This window comes from Chinchilla lanigera, unplaced genomic scaffold, assembly GCF_000276665.1.
Source record: "Chinchilla lanigera isolate Chin_1 unplaced genomic scaffold, ChiLan1.0 scaffold00042, whole genome shotgun sequence".
Taxonomy (NCBI): domain Eukaryota; kingdom Metazoa; phylum Chordata; class Mammalia; order Rodentia; family Chinchillidae; genus Chinchilla; species Chinchilla lanigera.
In genome coordinates this window covers 7,988,583-8,013,547 of record NW_004955443.1, presented here as the reverse complement: position 1 = coordinate 8,013,547, position 24,965 = coordinate 7,988,583, and the positions used below count along the sequence as shown (strand labels likewise).

The 24,965-nt window shown below is 39.3% G+C and overlaps 1 protein-coding gene across 2 annotated transcripts in view; it reads right to left on the bottom strand.

The window, feature by feature from the left end:
• Positions 1 to 24,965, bottom strand: part of Rfc1 (replication factor C (activator 1) 1, 145kDa) — a gene marked incomplete in the record, with an annotated part of 82,618 nt that overhangs the window by 38,187 nt on the left and 19,466 nt on the right. For both annotated transcript variants that reach the window (XM_013518069.1, XM_013518070.1), the window contains 3 exon segments: positions 715 to 947; positions 13,033 to 13,152; positions 16,847 to 16,922. In XM_013518069.1, coding sequence (XP_013373523.1) covers positions 715 to 947; positions 13,033 to 13,152; positions 16,847 to 16,922 — 429 coding nt within the window.

Here is a 24,965-nt window from a genome sequence, read left to right as displayed (position 1 = left end):
AAAAAGTCATCCCCACAGACAAAAACCCTGAGATGGATGTCTTTACTTGAGACATAGCCCACAGCACTGGCAAACCAATGAGTGAGGACAACGGCAATAATGAATGACATACACACCCCGTTTGGCAGGCTGATCTAACTCAGAAGGCCACTTTCACTGTCGTTTATCTCTGCTTCCTAAATGGCCAGAAAAAGATAGATCCACCAGCAGTCAAACGAAGGTCAAAGGTATAGCACAGGTATGCACTATCTATATGGAAAGTTACTTATATCTCATTTGGGAACAAATTTATTGTCTAATTTTGTATGGCTGAGGTCAACAGTAAAATGAGCTTGCCTTCTGAGAACTCAATTTAAATTCTAAGAATTACAACTTTTTCTGATGGTTCAAATAATTTCTCCTGCTTTCAAGTTTAAAAAATTAAATCTATTATAATTTCCTTTTCCTCTAAAGAAGAGCAATACATTTATCCATAATCATTAGAAAATTATTTTTATCATTAAAACAGGTGGACCTGTGTATAACATCCTAACTTCTCTTATTAATATCAATGAGAATTCTGAACATTTTTTTGAGACAGGGTCTTACTATGTAGTCCAAGCTGGGCTCAAACTTGGCATCCTTCTGCCTCAGCCTCCAGAGTGCTGAGATTACAGGTATGCAGCACCGTGCCCAGCAATCTCCAACATTCTTGCTTGTGTACAGAACACTTACCTCTTTTCTTTTGCTCGCCACCATCTTCTTATCTGATCTCTGGACACTTCCAGTTCCAAAATAATCCAGCACGGAGGTGGGTGTGAGCTTTATTGGCGATAAAGGCTTGTTCTTGTTCTTCGTGTTTTCTTCACTCTTCTTCACGCTGGATGTTCCAAGGTAAGTATGTGCAGACCCTCCATTCTCCTTTGCTTTAGACGCTGTCTTCTTACACATAAAGTCATCATCTTCATCTTACATGGAATATAAGCAGATGGTTTTTGGATAAACATCAACTCTAATTACATAAAGCAACCAATTCTACCAGCTTTATAAAACATGTATGAGCTTTGGAACATAAATTTTCTTTCTTCTTACCTCCTGAAGTCAACAGTCAACCCTGTATTTACCAGTGCCAGGCCTATCATACACTACCTTCCCCAATTATCACGCAGAGCATACAAATATTTACTAATTCCATACTAGTGGAATTTACCCATTCCGTACTAAGCACTGAGGATACAGCTGTGAATAAAAAAAAGACAAAAACTCCGTCCTCATGGAACTTTTCATCTACAAGAGGAAACATACACAATAAACAAACATAATGTCAGGTACACGTGCAATGAAGAAAAGGTTTTTAAGCGGAGAAAGAATTCTAGAGGGCGTTGCTACGCAGAAGAGAGCTCACCTAGCTCATGAGAGGCCCTAGGGGAAGTGGAGACAGAAAGCCACCAGCCTTACAGTGCGTGAGCCAGGAGGTCCCCGTGACTGCAGCCCAGGGAGGTCTACTTTGCAAGAGTTCAGGTGAAAGAGGCAGGAGTCAAGTCCTGTAGGACTTCCTAGGTCGCAAAAAGAATTTCAGGTTTTCACCAGAAAGAACCCGCTGGAGAAGTCCAAGTAGAGCAGTGAGCAAGGCCCGAAGCCTCCCCTCGAGAGGACTCTTCGAGGGTGAGGACAGGGAGGCCGCTGTGGAGGCTGCTGGAAGGAGACGTCAGTGAGGAACCAACCCCCGCCATGCACACCACACCTGACTCCTAAAAAAACTTTAAGAAGCAGCTGCGGCAGTTCCAGATCAGACGCTGACTAGGGTGGGTTTTACAGAGGTGGCTAACAAGTCGTCAGACTCTAGTTCACATTCAAGGTGGATTATCTGCCAGCATCTAGCCATTTATTTATAACATTAGACTGGTACATTTTATCTTTTTTAAAGATTCCATAAACATTTGGTTTTAAGTCTTCCTACACATTCAGGGCAATGCTCTCATAACTAGAAACCCCAAAAATGTATCTCAAAGGCGCCTCGGTAAATTTTTGCTTGAGTCAGTGGTTCACACAGAAAAGGCTTCTCAGTTTGGTGCGCTAACAAAAGAAACCCAATAAAACGAGAGGCAAAGTCACCGCGAAGGTGGGATCATCACAGGGAGAGGAGGGTTTGCTGCACAAATGCAGAAATCAGGCCCGAGTCTGAGGGGGTCTTCCCTTCCTCCAGGCCCCTGAGGCGAACACAACATTCACCAAGGGCCTTCTGCCCCACGCACTTTGCTACCCCTCACGGCCTGCTGTCTAAAATGAAAGCAAATGACAATACATTAAAATAAAACCAAAATTTCTAAGCCCTCTTCCCTATAAATAATAAAGCAGTTTCAAGTCACTCAAGATAGTTTACTAGAAAGATTAAGAGGTCTTTTGTTTGCTTTATTTTGTTTTGGGTTTTGGTTTGGTTTGGTTTTGGGATTAAGGCTTTGATTTTGGTTTTTTGACACAGGGTCTCACTATGTAGCCCAGGGTAACCAAACCTGCAACAACCCTGCCTCAGCCTGCAGCACTGGAACTACAGGCATGCATCATGCAGCCGGTAAGATTAAGTTTTTAATAAAAGCCTAAGTGCCCAATACAGCACCCAGCCAGGTCCATTCAATAAGTAATAATTAGTAGTCACTAGTGAAAACAACACTGAACCAAAAGTCCAGAAAACTAAACTACTGTCTTTGATTTACTATTTTTATTTTAATGATCTGAACTTCACTGTCCTGTAAAAATGTACTCAGACAAGATTTTTCCTCTGTATAATTTTGAGATTCTATGAAGGCCATATAGATTTTTTATTATAGTCAATATTCATGAGAAATGCTAAGTTTATAATAATAAAAACACAATTATGAACATATAAACTAGCATGACTTTTCTATTTTTTTTTTTTTTTTTTTTTTTTTTTGAGACAAGGTTTTGCTACGCAGTGCAGGCTGGCCTTAGACTCACTCTGTAGCCCAGGCCGGCCTCAAACTCGAAGCAATCCTGCCTCAGCCTCCTGATTACTGGGATTACAGGCATGCGCCACCACATCTGGCCTAACGTCTTTTCTAGAGAGGAATTTGGAAAAACATATCTAAAAACTCAAAGAAATTCATTTCCTTTAAGCATGGTAATTCTTGGAGATATCACAGATAGTGTGTGGGGAAATATTTATATACAAAGATATTCATAATATTATGAGAAACATGAAATGAAAAGACAACTGAAATACTCAAAAATTGGGAAAGCCTTAGATAAGCTGTGGTCTAACCATTCAATAAACTCATGAAGACATTAAAAATTAAGCCCACATTTCAAGGCTCAAAAAACTGATGAAAACAACGAACAGCTATTGCTGAGAACAACCTCATGTAAAATAAATACTTCACAACCCTGCACACCATGTAGCTATGCAACACTCCTCTTCAATATTTGCTCGTTTCCTACCAACTCTGAGTTTGTTTCTGTCTTGTCAGAAGTGAAAAGCAAGCTATTTTCTCTTCTCCCTGGAAACTTATAATAAAATAATAAAGAATAGATCTAAGTCAAATTTCTGAGAACTAGTTGAAAATCATGAGCAAGTGAACACTTAAAATTTCCCTCCGGGATATTTGTCTCCTTATAAGAAACACCATTTATTTTTATTTACAGACAATATAACCTCAAATGTGGTAACAACCACCAAGTAAACTAGCATTATCCAACACAGCAGAGGAATTGCCTGGGAGACAAGATTGTTTTGTCCCTCTGAGTGGCATGCATTCATTTATTTAGAAGTCTAGCAAATGAAAGAAAGGAAATAATGTGCTGCTCCATGTAGAAATCTATTCACAAGCCAAGAGGAAAAAATCTAATTATAGACTTCATACTGCTCAGAGCTTGGCCATTCCAAACGGATCTCTAAATATTAACCCCAATTCAATGATTTTCCTTCCTTTGGCCTGGAACACAGTAAAATCAAATTAATGGGGAGATCTCATTACAGAGATTAGAAATAAATTAGCAACAAGTCAAAAACCAAAAGGGAACCTGCATGTTTAAAGCCATTTTCTGTGAAGTTCCTTTTCGGTACTTCCTTGAATCAAAAACCTGACCATGATGGTCTTAAAAGTAGAAAAAGGTTCATGCCTTTGTCAAGGCTCGGTAAGTACTCCTTGATTAAGTGGGTGGAAGAGAAAATACACATACCATCTTGGCCCACTGATGTGGTGAACCAGACATTCTCAGCCTATTGTCCTAATGAAATAAAATTTCTCAGATTGCTCTTCAGTCAAGAAACAAGAGACCTGATGATTCATTACCAATCAATCCTCTGAGAATCAAATGGAGTTAGTGATACTTCTGAAATAAAACTTTTATAGTTTATGGGGGCTGCTGAGGTAGCTGGGTCAGGATAAATAAGAGGAAAAACAGACTGGCTTAAAATAAGATGTTATCTTCCTACAGGGGCCAAGTCCACTGGACCTCACTGAAAAAGAAAAATTAGGGGAAGGGTTCTGACAACCGGCCAAAGCACACTACCCAGAAACGCTTCCAGCTCTAAGGCACGACATGAACAGCGGAAGGCAACCTGACTGGCCTGGCCACGCGGTGAGCAAGTGAGTCTGCGCCGCTGTCTCCCGGTCCCTCACCCACCCCTTCCTGAGAGGAGGAGGGTGTGAATGCTAGTCTCACACTGAAGCTGAGTACAAGTCCCTTGGATACCACTTTGCTGGTATCTAATAACAATCCTACTTTCTTGGCTTCTGGGACACAGTCTTGTCTCATAGCACAGTATATGTCATGAGTTGGGTTTGTTTTTTTTCTTTTTTTTTTTTTTTCTCTGGTACCGGGAACCGAACTCACGACCTTGCGCTTGCCAGGCAGGTGCTTTTGCCGCTGAGCTAAATCCCCAGCCCCTTGTTTTTTTTCTTTTGAGACAAAGTTTTGCTATGAAGTTCAGAATAGCCATGAACTAACTATGTAGCCCAGATTAGCCCCAAACTCATGACGATCCTCCTGCCTCAGCCTCTCACACGCTGAGATCACAGGTCTGCACCACCACAGCCAGCCAGCTTGATCATTTTGAAAGATGGTTCAGAACCTCAAGAATCATTCTAGATACCTTAGTGCATCATTATTCACAGCACCCACTTTGGATTCTCTTCCTTCTCCATTGGCCACTTAATTTTCTTCAGGTCTCATAATATGGACTAATAAAAGAGGACTGAAGAACAAATCAGTCAAAAAGAGTTTTTTAAAAGCATCTACCTCTTATGAGCATGTAAATCTACATACAAAAGTGCTAAAACATTCCCAGGGGCCTTTGAGAAAAATGGAAGAAGTCCTTAAATATTAAAGAAATGGAATCCTAATTGTCAAAAAGAGAAAAGGCAGATTCCCAGCTACAGAAGTGTAGAAAAGGTTTAGTGACAATGCTATGAAACAGTGTCACAAGCAGGTCAAAGGGAGGCACAGGATGTTCAACACAAGTAGACAGATTCTCTGAGAAGACAGGAAGGCCTAAGCCTCTGCAGAGTTACTAGACTAATAAATGAGACGGGTACTAAAAGCATGGGCTATCTGAACTGAAACAAAATATCTACACATGGTAAGCTGAGTAATTCTTTGTGGCTGGGAGCTCTCCCTGTGTTGTGGGATATGAAGTAGAATCCCCAGACCCAATTAGGCATCATAGCATCCTCCAGCTGTAATAATCAAAAACATCATGGGGGAAAAAAAAAGAATCAAGTTATACCATCACAGCTACAAATTCTCTATGATGAATGTGATCATTAGGTATATCTAAAATGTAGGGGCTGGGGGTTTAGCTCAGCGGCACAGCACCTGCCTGCCAAGCACAAGGTTGTGAGTTCGATTCCCGATACCAGAAAGAAACAAAAAAAGAAAAAAACAAAAATGTACCTATAAAATCTGATTGAAGAAAAAAATACAAAGGTCTCCAGATATTGCCAAAGACCATGGAAGGTAAATGCCACCCTTGGTTAGGAAGTACTAATTTATGGCAATATAGAGAAATACAAGATAACAATGGTTACTAAGATTTTCAAGTAACTGAACAACTACTCGTTAGACTTTGCCTCTCCATGCTACACAATCCTACTTATGATTCAGAAGGAAATATAATGGTCTATCAAACATCTACAAGGCTAGAGATGTAGCTCATGGAAGAGCACCTGTCTAGCAAGAATGAGGAAGAATATTCTGAAAGAAGGAGTAGGCTGAGGGAGCGAAAGGAGGAACACAGAGGTGGGGAGGGAAAGAAGGAAGGAAGAAAGGCAGATGAATACATTAAATTATGAAAATACAAACTGCAGAAATTTCACAGGAAGATGTTACTCGACTAACTACAACACGTATGCACAAATGCACTTCACACAACTGTGCACGGCAAGGGGCTGAGCACAGAAACACCTGCCCAGGTGATTTAAAGATAAGGTTGTTTGTTTTTGTTTTTGTTTTTGTTTTATTGGTACCAAGAATTGAACTCAGGCCCTTGCTCTTGCCAGGCAGGCGCTTATATATTCCTGGCCCAAGATAACATTGATCTAAATACTTCACCCTCAAAAATTCTCAACCTGGTTGCTTTCATACAGAATCTTAGTGTACAGATTCATATAATTTTTAACAAGTATAATCAAATACAGTATACAGTTACTGGCTTCCTCTCATTTCAAGGAAACTTTCTACCTCAATCATTCTGGGTTCTCCGGAACACATGTATGAGAGCTCCCCATCGTACACAGAATCTACTTCTATTTGTCTCATACACAAACCTGTATGTCTCCAAAAATTACCAAAGAAAATGTTATATAAACCTCAGTAATATTTTTTGCTATTCTCCCAAAATGCAGGTCACTGATAACATATGGTAACCTGGAGAACACAACATCCTCAGCCCCACCCCACCATTCAAATAATTATAACAGCAAGAGTTATTAACTGCCTCTGGAATTATGAGTTGAATTTAAATTACAGGTCATAAAAATTTTCAAGACAGGTAAAAACCCCAATCAAACAACAGCCCCTGATGAAAGTACATAATAAAAGGTCATCTTTGCCAAACAAAACTCAAGGTCTCTCACTTCATTAAACAGTAAAAGTAAATACATTTACCCAGTACAAAAAGTATTTGGGTTTTGATCAACCTAGAAGAACATTTTATTAGAGTCAACAGTTAGCTATGAAAGTATTTATAAGTAATTTTTCCTTTTCTTATAATTTGTGAAATTAATGCAATTAAATTAGTTTTAAAAATCAATACATTCTAGTAAAAGACAAACAATCAAACAAGGTCATAATAAAAAATACTTGTCATGGGCCAGTGATATAGCTCAGTGGCACAAGCACCCGCCAGGCAAGCCCAAGGTCCTGAGTGTGCAAAGCTAAGTGGTAAGCTTGTCTATATATTATGGCCTAAAAGCTACATAATATGAACAGAATACTTGAATATATGTTACTGCTTATAGAAATAAAATGTAACTCACACATATAATTTAAATTTTTTTCATAGCCACATTTTAAAGAAGTAAAAACAGGTGAAATTAATTTTAACAATATTTTATTTGGCCAAATATATCCAAATTACTATCATTTCTTCTTTCATTTGTATGGGGTTTTTTGTTTTTGGTTTGGTACTGGGAATCAAACTCAGGACCTTGTGCTTGCCAGGCAAGTGCCTGTGCCACTGAGCTATATCACTGGCCCCAAATTACTATCATTTCAACATGTGATTGATACTGAAAAATTAATGACAGTTTTACATTTTGTATGAAGTCTTTGGGGTTTTTTTGTTTGTTTGTTTTTGTTTTCATTTTTGGTACCAGAAATCGAACTCGGGACCTTGCGTTTGCCAGGCAGGCGTTTGTGTCGCTGAGCTATATCCTCAGCCCCATGTATGAAGTCTTTGAAATCTGTGTTTTATAAATAAATTCTACTGTGTGTATTTAAATTACATAACAATGCTACAGGATACAGAGAGTAAGATGTTACTACAGGACAGTGGTGGCGAACCTATGGCACAATTGCTACAGTGGGCTGTTTGTATCATTGAAAGCTTTAAAAGGTTCATCATCACTGCTCTAGGAAATCAAATTAATCTACCCATCATCTCACCTAGTTACTCATTTTTTGCTATTGTGGCAAAAGCACCTAACATCCACTCACTTTGCAGGAATCCCAAGTAGCATACAACTGTAACAACTGGAGTCCTCTCTCACTCATGAGCTCTCCAGTCCTGTTCATCTTGCGGATCTGCTATTTGTAACCTCTCCCCTTTACCTCCCCACCTCCTCCATCTCACTCCCAGTAATCACTACTCTATTCCTTCTAAACAGCTCGCTTTTTTTTTTTTTTTAAATTCCACAGGTAAGTGAGATCACGCACTATTTTTCTTTCTGTGCCTGGCTTACTTAGCATAATGTCCTCCACATATACCCCTGTGTGGAAAGTAGCAGGATCTTCTTTCAAACAAAGATGTATACAATTGTGTCTCCATACAGTTTCTCCAGGCATTCATCCGTGGCTGGATATTCAGGCTGTGTCTGTATCTTCACTACTGCCAGTAACGCTGTAATGAACATGGAAGTGCAGCTATCTTTAGAAGGTGGCGATTCCCTTTGGGTGCATGCCCAGAAAAAAGGCTGCTGGGCCATATGGTAATAGCAGGTTGACTTTATTTAGAAATCTCCACACTGTTTTCCATAATGGTGGCACCAATCCACATTCCCACCAACAGTGAACCAGAGTTCTCCTTTTTTTGTTTTGTTTTTGTTTTTTCTTCTGGTACCAGGAATCGAACTCACGACCTTGTGCTTGCCAGGCAGGTGCTTTGCGGCTGAGCTAAATCCCCAACCCCTTTTTTGGTCTTTTTGAAACAGGGTCTCACTATGCAATTCAGGCTGGCCTTGAGCTCACTTTGGAGCCTACACTGGTCTCGTCTCAAACTCACAAGGATCCTCCTGCCTCAGCCTCCTGAGTGCTGGGATTACAGGCATGCGCCTCCACGCCCGGCTCCAGAGTTCCCTTTTCTCCACATTCTTGACATTTGTTATTTCTTAACTTTCTGATAACAACCATCCTAATGGGAGTGAGATCAGATGCCAGTGGCTTTGATTTGCATTTCCTATTAATTAATGCTGTTGATGACTTTAGCATCTCTTAACCACTTTTATGCACCCTTTGAAGAAATATCTAGTAAAGCCCTTTGTCTGTTTTTTAATTGGGTTATTTATTATTCTATTAAGTTGTATGAATTCTTTATGATGTCTAGATATTAATTCCTTATCAGATATTACAAGTATTTTCCCAATCATTTTCATTTCATCTTGTTGTCATTTCATCTTGTTGATTATTTTCTTTTCTATGCGAAGTTTGTATTTTACACTCACAACACTCACTATTGGGGATAATCATCTTTCAAGTATCCCACAGCCTCATGTAACTCGCAGCTGCGATATGGAACAGCACACACCTACAACAAAAGTGGGTCAAATACTAGTACTGAATTTCTGAAAAGGGGGAGAAGAGCATTCGGAAGGGACATAAAGAGAAGCGTGATGTGCTACGTACAATTATGCACTCCTCATGATGAACATAATCAATATGCACTGCAAAAAAGTACTAATAAAAATTGTTTTTAAAAAAATTTCTACAGCATAGTAACATAAAGCCGTAAGTACCTAAACAAAAGCAAAATGTCTTTAATGGCAGATGTGCACTGACAATAGTTAAAACTGTAAGAACACCACTTAACACTACTAAAACATTTGTTATGTGCCAGACTCTTTTAAATACTTTTTTTTTTGTTGTTGTTTTTCCAATACCGGGGATCGAACTCACGACCTTGCACTTGCCGGGCAGGCGCTGTGCCGCTGAGCTAAATCCCCAGCCCCCTCTTTTAAATACTTTTCAAGCATTATTGCGTGGATTATCACAAAAACTACTGATGCAAATACTAACAAGATCCCCATTTTACATACGAGAAAACTAAGACTGAAAAAGTAAATAAAGATTTAACCCCAGATGTGGCCTTAAAATACTACACATGCTATACTGCAAGAAATTATCAATAAAACTCAAAGGTGTTTTTTAAATCAGAATACAGAACAGACATAAAAAAGCATAAAATATGAATAAAAACTAGTTTTTGGAATTAACAGTCCTTTTAAACTGAGTCATAATATAATAGGTTTCTACAGCATGCTCCAAACTACACAATTTTGGGTTAGAATTTGTATTTTCAAACCATTAGTTCCACAAATATTTCATTTAACCTTATACTACTAATGTAACATGAAAATGTTTATTAAAAATTGCAGTTTTAGCTTACAGAAAAAAATACAATTATTTCAAAAGCGAAGACTTTCTAGTAGTGTACTGATTTCAAGAGTTACACGTTTCCTTTATAAAAGTCTTATTGTACTTATCATGCTAATTTCATTGTGGACTTTTTAATAGTCCCATTCTCTCTCTCCTCTTTTGGGGGGTGGTATTGGGAATCGAACTCAGGACCTTGCACTTGCCAGGCAGGTGCTTACACCACTGAGCTATATCCCTGGCCCAGTCTCATTTTCTTTTATGGAAGGAAGCAGGGCTTATATTCTTCCCATTCACTTATCATTTCAACTAATGAAAACGTATGCTAAAACAGCCAAAAATACAGCCAGTTTCTTTCACATATTTCAATTCTAAGAAAAAAAAAGAGAATGCTATATAACACGGAACAACACAGTAGATGGGCCCACTGCACTCGCAGAGTTTTAGCTGAAACACGGACACAAGGCTCACCTTTACATGCATATGCCACCGGCAGATGAGACAAACATTGCCTGGTGGTCATTAAAAGTTCAGATAAAAAGCTAGACATATATTCAGAAAATAACATTCAAAACATTCATCTAAGCTGGGTGTGGTGCACGCCTGTAATCCCAATACTCAGGAGGCTGAGGCAGCAGGACCGCTGTGAGTTCAAGGTCAGCTAGTCTACATAGTTAATTCTAACTATGAATTTTAACTACATAAACAGGACCTTCATTGGGGGAAAAAAAATCCTCTACTGAAATAAACAGTCCTGTGTGAAAGAAGATCTGTGATCAGAGCTCAAACTGTATGACCCCTTTGTGTGATAACAATGGCCTTGACCCACAGTTGAAGGCCATGACTATCTGCATACTAACTCTGACATTTTCAGGGTGTCACTGGAAAAAGCCTGAGCACACATCTCCAGTTACATAATAAAGCTACTCCCAGACTGCTTTCATCATCCCTCCCACACATCCAAAACTTCACCAAGGCCGCCAGATCTGAAACAGGAATGGTGCTTGCAAAGAAAGTGTTCATTTGTACAACATGCAGCACCAGAGCAGACATTCACCAATATAAAAAGGTTAAACGGATCAGCCTGCTACTGTCACAGTAAAGAAACACATCAGCCTCCTAAAAATCTTCCCAAAAATATATTCATAGCTTTTGTGTTTTTTTTCGGGCTGGGGATTTAGCTCAGCAGCACAGCGACTGACAGGCAAGCATGAGATTGTTAGTTCGATTCCCAGTACCAGAAAAAACAAAAAACAAACAAACAAAAAAAAATAGTTGTGGCCTTTGCGTTTTTATCTTTAAGTAATCTGAACAACTTCATCAATAAATATCTCATAGATGCTATGAAGTTCATCTGTGGTTTGTTTGTTTGGGTTTTTTTGCTTTTCTGTATTCCTTTTGACTGTCTACTAGTATATTTATTTCAGTATTTATTTCAGTGTCAGGTACTGGGTAGAGCCTTTATATGCTCATCATCCCATATCACTTTGATTACGGTCTCCTCTAGGAGTTAACAATGCTAGAATCAAAATGACCTCACCAAAAAAAAAAAAAAGTCAATGAAAGGGGCTGGGGACATCGCTCAGTGGTACAGTGCCTGCCCGCCTGGTAAGCACGAGGTCCTGAGTTTGATTCCTGATACCCCCCCCAAAAAAATTCAGCAAAATGACCTCACCACTAACTTAGATTAAGTTTCTCCCCACCCCATGACAATGTAACTCTAAGATCCTCGAATCTATGAAACAATTATTTGCACTATGAAATCTTTTTTTTTGCACTACAAAATCTTAAGACTAGTGCGCAATTATTTACAAATGTCTTTTGCTCTTTGAACACTTTTAAGATCACACTAAGTACAAAACAAACTTTTTTCTAAAAAGTCAATGCTTTTTTTCTAAAAAGTCAACGCTTAGCTCAGCAGCACAGCTCCTGCCTGGCAAGCGCAAGGTCCTAAGTTTGATTCCTGGTACCAGGGGGAAAAAAAGTCAATGCTGACAGCCTGGACCCTGAGTTAAGAGAAGAGAATTTGAGGGCAGCCCAGGCTACATAGTGAGACCCTAAATCAAAAAAAATATCAACACTAAGTATTTAGGGTCAACAGAGAAACAGAGCTCAAGTCATATCTCTGCTCAGCTATAAATCACAAGTAAAAATAATCACTATACACACTAAGATTATGGTCTACCATGCAAGATGAAAAACTTACATTAAAAAGTAATTTTAAAAGAAATCACAAATATTTTAGTACATGATTCAATATAAAGCTTCTACATAACTGACTCAATATTGAGAGATTTAAAAATTCCCTTGTAACTGGCCCTTTTTTTTTTCATTCTTTTGCAGAACTGAGGGCTGATCCCAAGACCTGGTACATGCTACCACTGAGCTACACTCCTAGCCCCTTTTTAAAATTTGCTTTTATTTTGAGACTGTATCTCACTAAGCTGCTGAGGCTGGCCTCTAACTTGAAATCTCCCTGACTCAGCCTCCTGACCTGAGCTGCTGGGATTACAGGCATGTGTCACCATTCCTGGCTGTACCTGGCCTTTAAACCCAAAGAAAATGCTAAAGATCATTATACCCTTCCCCTGATAATTCAGCAAATCAAAAAAATGGCAACAGAAACTCAATTCAAGCTGAAGGAAACGTGTACACATGAATGAAACACCCAAGAACATCATACACACTGCATCTGTCCCAAAATCTAAACATACGCAGTGACCTTACCTGTCTCTGAAATGTAGGTAACAGGATCCTGTCGTAAAATTTTACCAGGTTTTGACAATGGCAGTTTTTCTGATTGCTTTTTGGCATTTTTCACCTGCACTGTCTCCTCTGCCTCTGAATCTGTATGTGAAAGGAAAATAAAATGTGAAAAGAAATACTGTAGCAGTGTTTTTTCCTCCCTGCCTCCACTCACACTGGGTACCGGGGACTGAACCCAAGGCTGCTTCTCACTGCTCACTGAAATTCACCCTCAGCCCTTTCCTCACTATTTTTTTTTTTTTTTTGTCTTTTTGAGACAGAGTCTCCCTGCGCAGTTCAGGCTGGCCTTGAGCTCACTTTGTAGCCACGGTTGGCCTCGAACTTGCAATGATCCTCCTGCCTCAGCCTCCCGAGTGCTGTAATTACAGGCATGTGCCACCATGATAGGCCTTAGACTTTCTTGGTTTTTTTTTTTTGTCTTTCTTTAATTTTTAAACAGGGTCTTGCTACATTACCCAGGATGGGCTTGAACTTGATCTTCCAGCTTCAGCCTTCCAAGTACTGGGATTACAGACAGGGGCCAGCACACCTAACTCAGCACGTTTTTGTTTGTTGTTTGTTTTTGTTTCTTTCAGACAGCATCTCTCTATGCAGTTCAAGCTGGCCTTGAATTCACAGCAGTGCTCCTGCCTCAGCTTCCCAAGTGCTGGGATCACAGGCTTGGGCCACCATGCCTGGCAGGCTCAGTACATTTTTAAGTAGTTATTACAAACCAGTTCCTCAGGGTCCCTTCCAAGGCACATCTCTTGTGAACTTTATCAAGAAATGTGTTAGCTTCCTGCTGCTGCTGTACCAAAGCACCAAAACTCAGTGGTATAAAACACAAGTGTATTATCTTAGCAGCGCTGGAGGTTAAAGCCTGATGTGGGTCTCATTATGTAAACGTCAAGGTGTCACAGGGCTGTGCTCCTCATTAAATGCCCCAGGAAGAATCCACACCCTTGACTTTCCTAGTTGCTACCTCAGCAGCTGCCAGCACTCCCTGGGGCACGGAGCCTTCCTCATCTCAAGGCAGTGGCATCAGGAGAGCCCCCCAATGCCATCTTTCCTTCTCCTGCCCTCCACAGGTTGATCATCTCTCCAAATGCTCTTCTACCTCCCTAGGCCTGCATACACTGAGACCACCTGAAAACCCAGAATAAGCTCCCTTAATGTTAGTTTTAATTTTTTCTTTTTTTATTTGAAGTGCAGCTTTTATTTCCTCTTGCTCTACAATGTAACATATGCACAGGTGCCAGGAATCGGTGTCTCCATCTCTTGGAAAAGGGGGTCACAACTGCATAATTGCCCAGACTACTTAATATAAACCAGGACAAAGTGTAAGCACCAAGCATACCTAGTGTCTAGTATAAAACAGACGTTTTGCTGGGCATGGTGACATACACCTGTGATCCCAGCATTGGAAGGCTGAGGCAGGAGGACTGCCACGAATTCAAGGCCAGCCTGGACTACATAGTGAGTTCAAAGTCCAATCTACACGATGAGACGTGGTCTCAAAAAAAAACAGATGTTTCCCAAATTTACTCTCTTCTTCCTCTGTACCATGCACTTTTAAGTCCTGTCTCAAACTGTTCTACATTATAATAAACAATTAAATTGCCAGTTTTCCAAAGTCATGGTGATGCATTCCTGTAATCCCAGCACTCAGGTGGCTGACAGAGGAGGATCACTGTGAGTTCGAGGGCCAGCCTGGACCACGTAGTGAGTTCAAGGCCAGTCTGAACTACGTAGCAAGACCCTGTCTCAAAACAACCCAAAAAATTAATTAATAAATTAGTTAAAATAAAATAACCTAAAAATAAAAATTGCCAGTTTTTTCCCATTAGATAGTATCATTATTACAAAGCTTATCTTATATGAAATGTATTTCTTAGTTTTTTTTTAATTTTAAAGAGAGGGAAAAAACAGAAACAATACAGACTTTCAAAACAAGATGATAGGAAATTAACGATGGTTATTATACTGCATATTGTTATCTTCAAAGTAGCTGCTCAGATTAGGTCTGCAGAGGTCTGCAAAACTGATCAAGCAATATAAGCACTAAGAATTCCTTTCAATGAACTAACAGAAATTAGTAGTACAATTATCTTTGTTGTCTTGTGTATAGATACATCTTTTTTTTCCCTTCCTTCTTTTCTCTTTCCCCCATCCCAGTTGTTCTTTCCTTTTGAGCAGTTTCTTTCCCTTTCACTATATCTATTATACCTTTTGGATCTTATTTACTCTTTCAGTTTCTTACACTAGGGAGACAATATGATGTTTACACATTCGAGTCTGGTTTATTTCACTTATGAGTATGGTCTCTAGTTGCATTCATTTACCTATCAAAGATCCTGTCTCAAGCTGGGCATGGTGGCAGAGGCCTGTAATCCCAGCCTGTTATTCAGCACTCAGAAGGCTGAAGCAGGAGGATTGCTGCAAGTTTGAGACTAGCCTGGGCTACAAAGTGAACTCAAGGCCAGTCTGAACTGCACAGCAAGACCCTGTATCAAAAAGAGAAAAAAAAAGAAATCCTGTGTCAAAAATAATAATAATAATAATAATAATATTTTTAAAGAGTAAAAACAAGGGGTCAGGGATATAGCTCAGCGGCACAAGCGCCTGCCTGGCAAGCCTAGGTCCTGAGTTCAATTCCCAGTACCAAAAAAAAAAAAAAGTCTTAACCCAAGTCTTAACAATCTATGTTTCCTTAGTACATTTTTAAAGAATATATACAGGATAAAAACAAAAAATTAGGCTGGGCATGGTGGCACACACCTGTAATCCCAGCACTTGGAAGGCATAAGCAAGAGGATCAAGGCCAGCCTGGGCTATATAGTGAGTTCAAGGCCAGGCTGAACTACATAATGAGACCCTGTCTCAAAAACAACAAAAAATTAAAATTAAAGTAAAGTTTAAAAATAAAAAATTGGACTGGGGATTTAGCTCAGCGGCACAGCGCCTGCCTGGCAACCGCAAGGTCATGAGTTTGATTCCCAGTACCAGAAAAAAACCAAAACCAAAAAAAAATAAAAATAAAAATAAAAAATTGGATATAGGGGCTCACACCTGTACTCCCAGCTACTTGGGACTGAGGCCAGAAGACCACCTGAGTCCATGGCTTCATGGACTCAGGAAGACCACCCTGGGCAATAAAGCAAGGCTTTGTCTCCAAAACTAAATATAGCTAGGGATGTAACTCACTGTAAATCACTTGTCTATCATATATTCTTTCCCTAGCATCACAAAATAAATAATAAACTAAAATAAAATTAAGGAAAGAAGCCAGGCATGGTGGCGTACACCTGTATCCCAGCGCTCAGGAAACTGAGGCAGGAGGATCATTGTGAGTTCAAGGCCAGCCTGAACTATACATTGAGACCCTGTCTCAAAAAAAAAAAAGGAAAGAAAAATGTCACACAAGATGGATCTTCTCCACAAAAACACAAAGGGAAGCTTTCTGGACCAGCCTGCGCATCATCAAAGGCATGAGAACTCAGCAGCAGAGAACTGGCCTAGTGGTGGCCCTAGTCTGATCCCGAACACATAGACAAATGAATAAACCACATTCAAACTATATGAGACATGCTACATATTTTACCTCCCTCTGAATAAACCTTTCATATGTTAATATATTTAGGTTCTAAGTACTCCAGTTAAATAAAATTGTTTTAAACTCTACTTGAGCCGTTAACATCACACAAAGCTGTGCATCTCAAACTATCAATCTGGAAAACAGTACCTAAGGTATATAAAAGGATTTAAATACTCGAAAGGTCCTCAGGAGAAGTATTACCTGAATCATAGATGATCCTCTTTTTCTTGCTCGGTTGTTTTTGTTTGGAGGCATCCTCTTTATAAGAGCTATTTACCTATAAACATCATAGTACAATTAGAACACAAAGACAATACAATTAGTCCCTACTTTTTTTCCTCCTTAGACCTGAGCTTAGTGGTTTTCAACCTGGGGCAATCCTGCCTCCCAGGACACATCCTCAACGTCTAAAGATATTGTTATCACAAATAAGTGGGGAAGAAGGTTACTGATGTGCAAGCTATTGAGCTGGGGAAGCTACTAAACATCCTTCAAAGCACCCAGGCAGCCCTCCAACAAAGAACTACCTAGCCCAAATGTCAACAAAGCTCTTAGTGGACTAAAGAACAGTCTAGCCAATAATTACATCAGGATGAGGGAAACAAGTATAGAGAAGTTTTATTGTTATTCAGCTCCACCTCCACACAAACCTGTGTATAACAAAGGGTAGAAGGTAGTAGATAACATGAAGTACTATCTTGGTGAACTTAGTGAACCCTGTCTCAAAAAAAATGTGTAAGGTCTGGTGATACAGCTCAGTGCAAAGGTCCTCAGTTCAATCCCCAATAGTTTTAAAAGGGGGGAGAGGCACATACCTATAATCCCAGCACTCTGGGAGTCTACAGCAGGAGAGTCACAAGGTCGGGCCCAGCTTGGGCAATTTATCAAGACCTTATCTCCAAGCCAGGTGTGGTGGTGCACACCTGTAATCCCAGCACTCAGGAGGCCGAGGCAGGACGATTGTTGAGAGTTTGAGAGTAGCCTGGGCTACAAAGTGAGCTCAAGGCCAGCCTGAAATGCACAGCAAGACCCTGTCTCAAAAAGACCAAAAAAAAAAAAAAAAAAAGACCTTGTCTCAAAATAAAAATTAAAGGGCTGAGGACATAGCTCAATATGAAAACCCTGGGTTCAATCCCTAGCACTGCTGAAAAAAAAACTAAACTAATAGCCCACGACTAAACCAATGCCTACTGGAAAATTAAACCAAAGCAAAAGGTATTTCTATTCTGTAGCTAAACATCACATTTCTAACATTCAACTTTTCCCAAAAAGCCTCAAAACCACAAAAAACTGATTGTATTCAAGTAAAGGTAAAAATACAAGCTTTTTCTGCCCATTATATTAAAGCTTCAGAAACATAAGCTCAATCAGCTTGCAATAAAATAGAACAAATGAACCATTATAATTTATATACATCATGGGATTAGAGTACAGAGTTAGAGGCAACCATAATAACTCAAAAATGAGAGAAGACTGTATTTCAAAAAGAGTTAGGGCCAGGGATATGGCTCAGCAGCACAGGGCCTGCCTGGCAAGTGCAAGGCCCTGAGTTCCATTCCCATAGCAAGAAAGAGGGGAGGGGAGGGGAGGGGAGAAGGGAAAAGGGAAAAGGAAAGGAAAGGAAATAGAAAGGGACTCCCAAATTTTGCCTATAGCTTTGGCCAAATCTAATGCTTTCTCCCACACTATATATGTGGAATAATGGAAAAACTCCTAGTGCTTAGCTAAGATTACCCCTCAGGACACAACGCTGGCTTACAACAACCCATCCCACACTTTTCTACTGTAAATTTGTAGTTTAGCATAATAGTAGCCAGCTGTGCATCTCAGTAGCTGCACCTGGAGAGTACAGGAAACAATCTTCCCTTTTACCCAGTTGGTATGCCAAAAGGCAAGGTGCATGCATGTGTGCAAAAGTGTCAAACTGCGATTTTTACCGACATAATGCTCCAACAGATTTTGCATATGTTTACCTGAGCATTACAGGGGGTAAAATACACCCACATCTCACGTTCTATAAACATGTTTTTTACTATAAATGGAATGTGAGTATGACTTACAGTAGCTGCACCTGGAGAAAGCAAAAACCCATTTGTGCACTCACACACTTGGCAGACAAACATCAAGGTGTGTGCAGGAGATACAAAGCAGGAACAGGTGACTTTTACTCAAGAAATACTCATTGCTAAATTCCTGTGCATTTAAGATTTATTTTTTTAAAAGTTTTCTTTTGGTTTTTCAAGTAGAAGTAGCCCAGCCCAGTGCAACGACATATGAAAAAACAGATTTGCAAGTTTTGGAAGAGGTCTGAAGTGAATCACCAGATCATGCATGCATGGATGATGAAGATAATGACTTTGATGTTGCCAATGTAAGGAAAAGTTTCTGTGGCACTGAAACGGAGCAAGAATCAACAAATATCAACACAAAGAACGCACAGATGGTGAAGAAAACAGCAAGTATATCTTTGACTAGTAGAAATGGTAAAAAATGCTCATGCAACCAAATGAAATAATTCAATGTTAGAACTACGACCAAAAATACAGTGAAGGTCTTGGCAAGGGTGAAACCTATTGGACCAACAATGCCATTCAGTGTTGGAGTTTGTAAGGGATGTAATGCTGCAAGGTATGAAATACAGAAATGCTGAAATAAAAGTAAAACGTTCTGTATGCACCAATAACCACACTCAAAAAAGGTACTTATTATGACACCTCACTAGCTGAACTGAAAGCAATAATAAGTCTGATGTACTTTACAGAGCTTTCTCATGGTAATCGCATCAATGTAAAAGACTTATGGAAAAGCAATGGGTTTGAGCTTGAGGTCTGTAAAGTAACAATGACACTGAGACTTGGTTTCCTTCAAATTACCTAAGGTTTGATGACAAAACCATCCACCAAGAAATAAAAAAACTGATAATCTGACTGTTATCTGCTCATGGTCTGAGAGATTTGTGGGTAACCGTCAAGAACACTTTAGGCTGAGGATATAGTTCAGTGGCACAAGCACCTGCCTGGCAAGCACAAGGTCCTAAGTTCAAGTCCCTACCAAAAAAAAATAAAATAATATCTCACAGCATTTCAAGGTCATTGTAGCTTAAGGCAGGATACTACAAAATACCTTCAAAGTATGGCATAAAAATTTCTGCCCTTATAGATGTGAAGACTTATTATGCTTTCAATTTAGAAATTTGTCCTGGAACTCAGCCACCAGGCCCTTATTCATATAGTAATAAACCAAACGATGTTGTTATGAACAGACCTGTTAGTCCCATCTCCTAAACTAATCAGATTGTGACATTCAACAATTGGTTTACCAGTTTCCAACTGATGTTACATTGGAACAAAGCAGAAATTTCAAATGAAATGTTGCAATTTCAAAATAGAGGATGGGCGTGATGGCCCACGCCTGTAATTCCAGCACTCAGGAGGAATTCCAGCACTCTGAGGCAGGAGGATCACTGGGAGTTTGAGGCCAGCCTGGGCTGCAAAGTGAGTTCAGGGCTGGCCTGAACTGCTAGTGTCTCAAAAAGAAAAAAAAAAAGGAAAAACAAAAACCCACAGAGAATCATATACAGTACAATCTTTGAATTTCAGAAAGATTTACACTGGGCTCATAAATGGCAAAGAAAAACAAACTGGTAGTGTTGATGTCAACATCGTACCATGATGGAAATATTAACAGGGAAACCTTGACAAAACGGAAGCCTGAGATGGTAACTTTCTAAAACAAAACCAAAAGTAGAGGAAATGTTGATGAGTTATGCAGCAATTATGATGTCACTCAAAACACAAAGCACTAGCCAAGGGTTGTGTTTTACTTGATCCTAAACATGCGTGGCATAAATAGTTTGATAGTTTACAAAGCAAATAACAAGCACAAAATATCATGGAGAAATTTTCCTAGAAGACTGGGACTGAACTCATAAGAGATCATTTACAACAGAGGAAAAATAAAATGTTTCTGCCTAAGGAACTACGCAAAAATAACTGTGGAGCACACTGTGAGCTCAGGTGAACAGTTCACCTGTCAGCTCTGGTGAACAGGCAGGTGCAGCATCACAAAGACCCACTATAATAACAGAAAAACAAAAAAGATGTCAGCTGTGCCCTACAAGAAAGGACAGGAAAACAAAACATACATGCTATCAGTGTAAGCGATACTTAAATATGGAACATGCAGTTTTCATGTGTGAAGACTGGGTGTGACAGTTGAAGCAAAGATTATTTCTGTGGTGGACTTTTGTTTGAATTTGCATTGTACTTCACATAGGCTTGTCTTTCTGGTGTTATATTTTCTAAGCAAGTAAACTTCTACTGTGAAAATGTTGATGTGTATTCTAAGCACTCATTACACATTTGATATTTTATTTTATTGATATCTTATTTTCCTGCTAAGAGCACAATGTACAATATAGTAGGAAGCTCCTGACAAAACAGGAAGATAAGAGAGGTGACAAGAATGGCCTGCCACAGAAGAAAGGAAAGCTAAGCCCGTGTGCTGTTAGTGTGCACGTGCGAGATGTGCACAGAGCATGCAGTTGTCACGTGTGAAGACTGCCTTGCATGTGACAAGTGAAGCAAAGATAATTTTTGTTGTGTAGTTCTATCCGTATTTTCATTTTAGTTCACAGAGGAATTCACTTCTGATGTTATATTTTAGGTTTCATAAGCAAGTACTCAGCTGATGTGAAAATGTTAGTGTTTATTTTAAACATGCAATACATATTAAGAACTTAATATACACTTTATTGATATTTCACGTTCCTGTTAATTGCACATCGTATAACATGGTAAGAACCTCCTAACAAAACAGCAAGACCAGTGAGATGTCAAGTATGTCCTACAAAAAGGCCAGGAAAGTAAAACATATGTACTGTCAGTATAAGCAATGCATGTGTATGCAACATGCTGTTGTCATGTGTTAAGACTGCCTTAGGTGTGATAACTGAAGTAAATATTTTTTGTATGTGGAGTTCTATTGGTATTTTCATTGAATTTCATATAGAAATATATTTCTGTTGTTATTTTTTAGATTTTGTATACCAAAAAAGTCAATGTTGAAAATTTTGAGGATTTTTTGTAAATAATATTAAAAATTCAATACTGTTTTGATATTTTTCCTGTTAAGTACTCATTGTTTAATATAATAAAACTCATAAAATTAAAATTAGTAACTCATCAATAGAAATATTCTATAGGATAAACACAGGTATTATACACACTCAATAATGTGCCTTTATGACAAAATTGATCTTATGCTGCAGAGGCTACAAAAATTGAACAGTGATTTCAGCTGCCATCCTTCACGAGAGGCAAGCACTTGGAGCTTGAGTTCAGTCAAGCTAACAGCCTAGCAAACCAAAATTTAAAACATGACCTGTGGTAGTTAATTCTATGTGTCGACTTCACAGGACAACAAGGTGTCTGGGTATTTGGTTCAGTGTGTCTTGGTGAGGGTGCTTCAGCATGAGCTTGGTCTCTCATCACTAGACTAAGTAGAGCAAATACCCCTCCCTGACGTATTTAAACCTCAGTTAAGAAAGACATAATTTTAGGTGGCCATGGGTGAAATGCAATAGCCTAAATGTTTGTCTCCAAAATTCATACACTGAAACCCTAACCCTCAGTGTGGCTGTGTTTGGAGATGGGATCTCCAAGGAAGTAATTAAGGTTAAATGAGATCTTAAGGATGAGGCCTTGATCTGGCAGGATGTGCACCCTTACCAGAACAGATGCCAGCACACTCAATCTCTCTCTCCTTGACGACATGCACTGAGGAAAGGCTATGTGAGGACACATAGACTTCTATTGTATAAGCCACCAGATCCACGGTGTTAACTCTGTCATGGCAGCCAGAACCAACACATGACCCACAGACAAGACCAAAGACACCTACTGAAGACCAATCATGACACAATCCAGACATTAGAATTAGCAGGCAGAAACTTTAAAGCAGCTACTGTAACTGTTCTGAAGGACAAAAAAGAAATCAAATATAGCTGTGCAGAGTGATGCACGCCCGTACTCCCAACATGCTGGGAGTCCAAGGCACAAGAATTACAAATTCAACACCAGTCTAAGCAATTTATCAGCAGCAAAAGTCGGTTCAAGTGACTTCAATATTCTGTCCTCAAAATCGGAACCACGAATATGATCCTGTCCAACTGGATAAACGAACTTCCTGTTGAGCCTGCTGCTAGGCTCTGTCAGATTCTTGTAACATCATGTACATAAGCATAGCTTCTCAAAGTGACGGACATTTATTTTATTTTACTTTACTGCTGCTTTTGTTTTTTACTTTCTCCCTCTACGTTGTGCCACTCCTGATTCACTCTGCACTCTCTGATAGCTGACAGATTCTTGTTTGGAATTTAATTTCTAGGGCTGTGTTCAGAGTGAAAAAGCAGGCAGTCCCTTTTACTTCGTACTGTTAAAAATCTTTCAAGATTCTTCATTTCAGGATTTGAAACCTAAGCAGTCCACCTTAAGGAAAGTGCAACTGCCACGGCCTCCAACCCGCTAGCTGCACTGGAAAGCTCTAACAGTGCTGTTCACTCCCCTTTCCGTGTTCCGGACTCCCTGCTGAGACTGTTTACCCAGAAGATTAAAGGAACTACTGCAAATAGCAGTGGTCAAATGTTATGTGCAATTTGTCTTATCAAAAAATTTTAATTTATAACAAAGTTGAACAGATTAAAGAACAGCAACAGGGTTGGGGTTATACCTCAGCGGCACAAGTGTCTACCTGGTAAGAGCAAGGTCCTGAGCACGATTCCTGGTACCAAAAAAAAAAAAAACAAAGAGTATGTCTCAAAATAAAAAATACAGGTCTGAAGATGTAGCTCAGTGAAAAGGCCCTGGGTTCAATCTTCAGTATCAGAAAAAAAAAAAAGTAACATCACCAAAAAGGAGCCAAATAGAAGTTCTAGAATTGAAAACTACAGTAGTTACAATTAAAACTTCATTAGATAGGCTTACCAGAAAATCTGACATAAAAAAGTTAATAAACTTGAATATTAAAAAAGAGAAACCAACAGCCAACATCACACCAAATGGACAAAAACTGAAAGCTTTCACTTTAAAATCAGGAACAAGACAAGGATGTCCACTGTCTCCACTCCTTTCAGTATAGTTCTGGAAACGTTAGCCAGAGCAATTAGACAAGAGAGAGAAATAAAAACAGTAAGAACAGGGAAGGAAGAAGTAAAATTATCATTATTCACAAATGACATGATACTTCACATAGAAGACCCAGAAAACTCCACCAACAGACTTCTAGGTTTAATTCAGTAGCATAGCTGGATACAAAGTGAACGCTCAAACTCAACAGCATTCCTGTACACAAACAACAAACTCACTGAGAGAGAAATTAGGGAAACCAAACCCTTCACAACAGCATCCAAAAAAATGAAATACTTATGAATCAACCTAACAAAGGAAGTAAAAGATCTATACACTAAAAATTACAGTACTCTGAAAAAAGAGATCAAAGAGGATTTCAGAAAATGGAAAGATATTCATTGCTCATGGATAGGAAGAACCAACATTGTGAAAATGGCCATACTCCCAAAACTATTACACAGATTCAATGCAATCCTGATCAAAATACCATTAGTATATCTCACAGATCTGAAGAAAACATTCCTAAAATTCATCTGGAACCAAAAGAGACCTAGAATAGCAAAAGCAATCCTGGCCAACAAAGGCAAGACAGGAGGCATCACACTCCCTGCCTTCAAATTATACTACAAAGCTACTGTAATAAAATCAGCATGGTACTGGCAAAAAAACACACCTAAAGACCAATGGAACAGATTAGAAGATGCAAGCTGGGCATGGTGGCACACGCCTGTAATCCCAGCACTCGGGAGGCTGAGACAGGAGGATCATTGTGAGTTCAAGACCAGACTGGGCTCCAAAGTGAGCTCAAGGCCAACCTGAACTGCATAGTGAGACCCTGTCTCAAAAAGACAAAAAAAAAAAAAGAAGATAGAGACACAACTACAAACACACTCAGCTACTTTATCTTTGACAAAGGGGCCAAGTATGTTCATTGGAAGAAAGATAAGTCTCTTTAATAAATGGTGCTGGGAAAACTGGCTTTCCACATGCCAAAGACTAAAACTAGACCCATGACTATCACCATGCACTAAACTATAGTCAAAATGGATCAAAGATCTAAATATTAAAACAGAAACATTAAATCTACTGGAAGCAAAAGTAGGCAGAAGTATTGAAGACATGGGGGTAGGAAGAGAGTCCATGAACAAAAATCAAACTGCACAGGAAATACTTCAAAAAATCAATGCCAGGCA